The sequence below is a fragment of the Microtus ochrogaster genome, chromosome 1 (genome assembly GCF_000317375.1).
Source record: "Microtus ochrogaster isolate Prairie Vole_2 chromosome 1, MicOch1.0, whole genome shotgun sequence".
Classification (NCBI taxonomy): domain Eukaryota; kingdom Metazoa; phylum Chordata; class Mammalia; order Rodentia; family Cricetidae; genus Microtus; species Microtus ochrogaster.
The window spans coordinates 56893003-56901361 of record NC_022009.1 but is presented as its reverse complement, the minus strand read 5'-3'; the positions used below and the strand labels follow the sequence as shown (position 1 = coordinate 56901361).

General features: G+C 40.8%; 1 protein-coding gene across 1 annotated transcript in view; it reads right to left on the bottom strand.

Annotated features, from left to right (window-relative positions):
* Slc25a21 (solute carrier family 25 member 21) overlaps positions 1 to 8359 on the bottom strand; it is a 200518-nt gene that overhangs the window by 21754 nt on the left and 170405 nt on the right. The window contains exon 6 of the mRNA XM_005343710.3: positions 5389 to 5553. Within this exon, the coding sequence (XP_005343767.1) occupies positions 5389 to 5553 (165 nt within the window). The remainder of the gene's footprint in view (positions 1 to 5388; positions 5554 to 8359) is intronic.

The following is an 8359-nucleotide window of genomic DNA, read 5'->3' as shown; positions in this document are numbered from 1 at the left end:
TCTCTCTCTCTCTCTCTCTCTCTCTTTCTCTCTCTCTCTCTCTCACACACACACACACACACACACACAGAGACATGTGCGTGTGCACACGCCTCTCGATTTTTACTCCTAGACCTAATCATTACGAACTGTTTCTTGCAAAAGCAAATCCTTTGAAGATGGAAAAATTCTGCAAGGCATTAGAGATTAAAAAAAATTAAAGAAAAATCTAGAAATATCTCATGCCAGTCAGAGTTGATGAAATCTCAAATTCCCTTGGAACAAGAGATTGACCAATTGCTGGCTGGGGGAATTGAAACAATAACCCTGTAAACAAACTGTCCAGAGCGAATGGCAGGAGACAGCCTACAGCAGAGATGGGCTAATGCCTTCAAGGAGCACCACCTCTTCATCGCAGTTTATAGGCACTCGATGACGTTTTTCAACATGTTTTAATGATTATCATACCTTCCCCTTCACAAAGGATTGATTTATTATGGTTTAAATTTAAAGAATACTGGTTTCCCAGTTTTGAGTCAGGCTTAGATTACAGAGCACATAAAATCAATGACTTTGTTCTAGGCAAGGAAAACACAGTGTTCATTTAAGTGCAAAAAGAAGAGTCCTAGGGAAAAGTTGCTCATGTAATTCTACATGCTAACCGCTTTCACCGCAGCGCACACCACCTCTGCTTCCTGTCGCCGTCATCGGCACTACTACACTTAACACTTTTATGGCATCTTAATATTCATAAACGGCTTTGTAGATTGCTTATTTTAACTCTCAAAATAACGTTATCCAATAGAAAGAGCAACCATAGCTTTTCAATTTATAGATGAAAATGCCTGCAGACCAGAGCAGTGAAGCGATTGCCTCAAGGTTGTTGCAGGAATGGAGGTTAATGGTGATACCCAGTTGTGTATCTCTGTCCCAGACCCCTCATGCCCCAGAGCCTGTGTTCAGCCAATAGCCTCCATGTCTGCATTCTGCAGCAAATGCAGTTAAACTCAGTTTCCCGACTGAGCCAATGATTTCTTCTATCAGTTGCTTTCTCTCTTGGTGTGGTTTTCCCAGTGAAGGGCATCATCACCTTTACAGCTGCCTAACCAAAATCTCAGTGTCAGTTTTATCAGCTCAACATGTGATCTCAGCATACACATACAGTCTATCACTACATCCTGGAGAGTCCTTAAGACTGCTCCTCAATCTGTCTGCTTTTCCTTGTCTTCACCGTGAGCTCTGCAGCTCCAGACACTACCGTTTCACACTGAAATAGTTTCCATGAATGCACTCTGCCTTTCTCTCATCATTGCTGCTCCATTAATTTTCACATCTGAACCAAAGCGGTCAGGTAATTCTGCTCAAAACGCTCATGTTGACAACCTAGCTAGTTGGATTTGGATGCCTCTCCATTATCTCCAAATCATTAGAATAGATTTTACAATTAAAAAGTTAGTTTTTGATAATTTCATATATATTTTTCTCTCTCTCGGCTCCTCCCAGATCTTTCCCAAACCCAATTTCTTTACCATTTTATTTCATTAAAATTTTTCATACAATATTTGGATTATGTTTTTTTTCTTCCCCCAACTCCTCCCAGATTTTCTCTGCCTTCCTACCTACACAATTTTATGTTCCATTTCCTTCTGTCTTTCTGCCATTCTCTAAAAAAAAAATTCACAAAAATGAAATACAAAATAAGAACAAAACAGAACAAAGTAAAATAAAAAGTCCATAGAAACCCCAAACCTTGAATTCCTTTTGTATTGGTCAGCTACTCACTCTTCACACACACACACACACACACACACACAAAAAAAAAAAAAAAAGCCACTGTAAACATGGATTCCATCTGTGTTTGTTAATGCCGCCTAAGTAGGAGGCCTGTCTTGGAGTGGGGTTGATATGTCCAGTCATATATATAAAATTTTGTAGTTCAGGCTAGCCCTGAACTCACTATGTAGTTCTGTTTGGTCTTTCTGCAGTCCCTCTGCTCAGTTTCCCAAGTGCTGGAATTTTAGATGTGAGCCACCTACCAGGAAGTATTTACTTTAAAACATAATTATAAACTGCCCTTCAGCAGCTTCCTTATCACATGCTACCTGGGGTGGTTGTGAGAGAGTGAAGTGCACAGCTTTGGGTTTTCAGCTTGACAGGTAAGAATCATAATACAACTTAAAACGTCAATTCCAATTCTGTTCAGGAGGTTGAAGCAGGAGGATAGTGAGTTTAAAGCTAGCCTGGCCTTGGTGGTAGGTTCAAGGCCAGAGTGGGGCTAGATAGTAAGATTGTCCTTCAAAAAAAAAAAAAAACCCTAAAACCATAAAGAAGAAAATTCATCTTTAAAAGATTTTTCTTAGAGATATTTTTATTTTATGTTCATGAGTGTTGTGGTTGTCTTTGTGTGCACCACACACTTGCCCACAGATGGAGTTATAGATGGTTGTGAGCTGCCATGCGGGCGCTGGGAATTGAACCCGGGTCCTCTGCAACAGCAACAAGTGTCCTTAACCTCTGAGCCATTTTCCCAGCCCATATCTTTTGTTTAAAGAGGTAGGAGAGAACTTAATATTCCTTAGGGTCCTGGTTAATACATTAAGCCTTTGTTTATTAGTCTAGTCTCAAGAAACTTTTTGGTTAAACACCCATCGACATTTCACCAACCAGATTTCCAAAAAAACAGATGGCTGTTGAGTCTAGGGAGACGTGGGGAGAGCAGCTCACACCATGCCCCACATCCTTCTCTGCTGCCCTCGGGAGCTTTGTCTGCACAGCAGTAACTCGCCTGCACTGCTGACGTCATTAAGATTTTGGTTATTGCCAAAATGCCTGCTCTGGCAGTCTACCGAGGCAGCCTGGGGAAACTTATCTTGGCAATGTGAAAATCTCCGTTTTCAGAAGCATTTCCGAAACCAAACATCTCACCTTCTGAATATAAAGACCCTATTGTGGTATTTTCTTTTCTTGGGGTACTGTTTGGTTAATGTGAAACTCACTCTAGCTCTAAGCCTTTTGACCGTAAGCATTCTCCCACCTTCCTATACACTAACATTAATTAAGACAGTGACTCTCCCAAATGCCAAGGTGTCCCTCAAGTGCGCAGCGAGAGGAAACACATTTTCCAGCCATTTCTTCCTTCGCTCATGTGATCCATTAACAGAGATTTTTCTGGGGGCCTGCTCTGCACCAGGCACTGTTTTTATCTCTGAGGACACAGCAGTGAAAAAGAAAAAATCAGGAAAAGCCCCTGTCCTTACGAGTTTCCATTTTCATGTGTTTTATCAGTGGGAGTGGGAGCTGACAGCAGCGCAGACCTTGGCGTGCTGGAGGGAGAAATGTTAGAAAAACCCATTATTTTTAGACAATGGTGATTTATTACATGCTAAAAACTGAGATGGGATTTGTTTTTAGAGTAGCAGTCCAAATTTAGAAAAATGGAACCTGAGAGTTTATAAAGCATTTCTCATACATGATTGAAATTATTATTAACTAATGACTGTCAGCACATTGCCCATCTAAATATAATAAAACATTATTTCAATATGCTTGTTCAGTGGCCTTCTTTTCGTGGCTTCTTGAGAGCCCCTTTGAGAACAGGGCACACTTTACTGAGCACTGGGTATATAGAGAGAAGAAGCACTTGACATTTGGGTTGTGAGCCTAGGCTTTACTGATTGAGCCATATCTTCAACTCAAAAGAAGTACTTCGTTAAAGTGCTTATTGAAATAAAATATTGTAATCACACTAGTAACAAAGTTGGTTTGCAAACAGGCAAGAAAACTGTCTCCTTCCATTGTTTTAGGATTGCGTGATCTTTTAAGAAAATAAAGAAACTGCTAGGTTTCTGATCTTTTTTAGTTATGCAGAACATAACTGTAATAACAACTGTAGAGTGCCTAACTCTAGAATAAAGTTTGAATGTGTAGATATTTATTGACTTTGCCTTAAAAATTTATCTCAGGCTGGATTTTAAGTAGTGATGATGCTCCTGCCTCAGTTTCCAGAGTGATGAGATTACAGGCATGAGCCACAACTTGTGGATTCTTTAATTATTTTTGATAATTGCTTACATATCGTCTTAGGGTTGCTATAGCTGTGAAGAGAAGCCATGACCAAGCTACTTCTTGTAAAGGAAAACATTTAATGGAGGTGGCTTACAGTTCAGAGGTTTAGTCCATTATCATCATGGCAGGATATGGTGGTATGCAAGCAGACATGGTACTAGAGAAGGAGCCGAGAGTCCTACATCTTGATCCACATGCGACAGGAAGTGAACCGGGCTTGATGTAGCTTGACCATAGAAGACCTCAAACCTTGCCTTCCCCCAGTGACACACTTCTTCCAACAAGGTCACACCTCCTTCAACAAGACCACACCTCCTAACAATGCCACTCCCTTAGGGGATCATTTTCTTTCAAACCACCACATGTGTGATTATATGCACCATTACCCTCTCTCATCTCCTCCAACACTTGCTGGGTCCTCTATCTTCAACTGTTCCCCTTCCATTTAAAATATCTAGTGATGTGTGACTACATGCACATCTTATCCATCTTCCTGAATTTTTTTCTTAAATATAAATGAATCTACTTTACTTTAATAACATACATTAAAATACAGTTAAAATATAATAAGATACATCTCTTCTTAGTTAGTCTAAATGATTTATATAATTAATGTATGTAGTTTCTTGCTGTCTCAAATTTTTGGAGAAAGAAACACTTCTCTAGTGTTATATGAGTTGCATTTTTTTTAAGAGTCTAAAACACACAGAATTGTCATCATGAATGTCAAGGTTCATGGAGGGCAAACACTGTGACGTGTGAGTCACAAGTACACCATAGGCTAGCTAGTTTCATATTGTATGAGTTGGGAGACTGTGGGATCTGTAAGTTATCATTGAAAGGTGATCACAATCAGCATTGTTATATTACAACAAGAGCAAATGACTCCAGAAGAGTGGGTTTATCCCTCACCTAAATCAAGCTAAGTGATTTTGTAAGTAACAATTCCCAAGTTGAAATATAGCCTGATGGGTATGAAACAGAACAACTCCATGCTTTTGAGAAAGTTATGTGAGTGACGTAGAAATGAAATGATAGCACAGTTTGCAGGAATTTCTGCTAGGGCTGAATAGAAAGCTTCCATATCTGAATGAGATGTTCTTCACAGAGAGAACCCTCCTCATCCAGACTTGGTTTCAGGCTCAGCTTTACTGCTGATCTCCACAAGCCTCAGTTTCTGGATTTGAAAGGGAAATAACAACACTCAATACATAGCCAGTCTGACAGGGTCAAACAGATAATGGATGTGAATTTGGGGGACAGGGCGAACACTCTAGAGTTGAAGTTAGCTAAGAACATCAGTAGGTTTTCCACCCAACAGGTAGTAAATGCTTATATAGTTACCGTACTGGCTGGAATAATGTTTTTGACGTTGTGGTAGAAGCCAAAATAAACCATGTTGAAAATTCCATGACGTCCCAGAGTTGCCGTAAGTCCTTTGTTGAGGCCCTGGATCCCCAAGCCTTCCTTCTTAATGATTTGCCTTGCATAAGCAAAAGTGGATAGTGGCTGGTGAGAGAGAAGCCAAGCAAGAGATCATCGTTGGGACCACGGAGCACAGCAAATTACTACACCAACTTCCTTTCATGTCAGAATTATGAGGAACTGTTTCCGCAAACATGAAAAATCATGTTTATATCTGTGCTTAAATATTAGAACTCTCTTCCCCACCCCGAAAAACCCCAGAACTTTATGCATAGCAACAGTCTTTATAAAGAATTGTTGACAAAGGAAAAAAATTCCTTTTGTGCAGTTAGTAAAACTAATGTCATGCAATAATTACCATCACTTCTAACATGTAAATGATTGTATCCAGTTCCGGATTACCTGCTCTAAAGGAGGGATTACAATATAGATACGTTAGTAATCCATAACTTCATGTCATCCTAAAGGAATTTATACTTGGCTTCCCAGTTCAGAATGTTTATTTTATACATTGTTTGCTTTTATTCTGAGCTAATATTAAAATTAGTCTCAAATCCATTGCCTCGGCGATTTTTTAACCCATGCTAGTTTACAAACCGATCACGGATAACCAGTTATTGATAATACATCTCTTCACATCGGTGGGTAATCAGTGTGTGTATCACTTGCTGAGATGCCTCAGTGGCACTGGGAGTAACAGGTTATCTTTAATCTTTCTCTCTGCTCCGATTACTAAGGAGGTTGAAACGCCTCGCCTGCTGGAATCCAAAGTTGTTGCCCTTGAAACATGCTAAACAGGGCACTCTGGTTTTCTCTGAGGTTTACAACTCATTACGCAGGACAACCATTCCCTTGAGTTTTTAAGTGTCTGAGCGATTGTTCCCTCTCTGGAGGTGCTCCACAAAGAACATCCCCCACTTTTCCTCTTAGCTTTTGACTTTTCCCTCCTGCGGCAAGCGTTGACATAACATCTGCGTGGTGCTCTGCTGGAGCAGGCTGCTTGGTAGCCACAGCAGTGTGCCACACTTTCCACTCCACGTGTTCTCTTATCATTTGCAATAGAAACCACGTCAGCAGCTGAACAGAAAGGAAGAAAACCAACCAAGGCCTTTCGCTCAACTGGTAATTTATGCCATGTGATTACACAACATAATTTAATGTGCTTATTTATATAGTAAATGCTCTAGCTTTTGCTAATAAAAATTTCAAAAATTCCAACTAACCACAGTTCTATAATTAGCTTTATCTTTATCTTTTTCACCTAGGAGGATTAATTATACGTCACCCTAAGCAAGCGCTTCGTTACTGTGAAAATACCATGTGAGGCTGTCCCTTGAAGCAAGTAAATGCGTCTCACAAGGAAGCCCAGAGAGCTCTCTTGAGGTTAGGTAACATATAGTCTGTGCTCAACAGTGTGGGACATTTGTATGTGTGCTTTGTGTGTCGACTAAGACTCGAGTCATTCTAGTTCTCAAAAGGGATGAGAAACAGTCTACCTTGAACCCACAGATATCCACCTGCCTCTGCCTCCCAAGCACTGGGATTAAAGGTGTGTGCCCCTACTCTCAGCTTCAGTGGATATTTTTGCTCCCAAAAGGGTCTGGACAGGTTTTCCTGTTTTAAAACCATAGATTGCTAAATCATTGAGATGACTAAGTTTAAATATTAATTTGGATAGTATTATTTCCCCTCATCTTGAAAACATATCAGTAAAATATTCAAATGGTGTTTGTTGACTGACCAGTCCATGAGATTTACTTGTATGGGTCCTTGTATAGCTTGTATAGCTCATAGATTTTCTGAGTTTGAACGGTAACTGTTAATGATTAAGTACATCAGAGGGTGACAGACTAATTAGAAACAGGAACCTAGAGTCAGACAGCTCCAGGTTTGAACCTCAGCAACAACACTGACCAGTTTTGCTAAGTGTTTAACCCTCTCTGATTTATCTCCAGTTCACTTACTTGTACACAAGGATAACAACAGAATCCTTCTTATAGCATCGCTGCTATGGTTACTAAGTAGGCGGACTTAGTCCAGTGTAAGACACTCACTGTATGTTTGCTTTTTATAATAACAGCAATTCCTACTGGCAATAATAAGAAGTTATGATAATAAAATAACGGGTATAAATTTCTTGATAGTTGAAGCAGTGACAATGAACTGGCAGCTTTCACAGTTCATTGGGTTCAGTTTCTAGCAGCCACAGGGCAAAGACATAGCTACAGGCAAAACACTCACACCCAGAAAATGGAAAGGCTGAAGCTGGTTGGAGGGGAAGGAAGGACATGCTTCTTCCAACACCTTCTGGCTGTTCTTCCCTTTTCCAGATTCCTGGATTCTGATGAAATCCTCTGGAAATGCACCCAGGATGAGAGAACAGATGCACACACTTCCTCCGAGGCCAGACCTCATGCAGGGCCTGGCTGAACATCCCCTTTAGGCAGAGCACCTCCTTCAGGGCCCTCTCTCCTTTCTGCAGCAGCAGATCCTGACCTGGTGCTGGTCCCCTTGTCAGGGACTCATTTGGTAGGCCCATGGGAAGGAAGGACTGTTGGGAGTGGAGGCTAGGAACGGGAAAGCACAAGAGCTGAACCTTCGCCGTGTGTGTGTGTGTGTGTGTGTGTGTGTGTGTGTGTGTGTGTGTGTCTGTGCGAGAGAGAGAGAGAGAGAGAGAGAGAGAGAGAGAGAGAGAGAGAGAGAAGGAGGTAAAGAAGGAGAGAGAGAGATAGAGAGAGAAAGAGAGAGAGAGAGAGAGAGAGAGAGAGAAAGAGAGAGAGAGAGAGAGGAACAGAGACAGAAAAAGAGAGAGAGATGGGAGGTGGGCAAGGTCATTTTAAGAGGGAAAATAGTAAATGTGCATAGGAGGTTCTCTTTTTTCTGTTTTTTT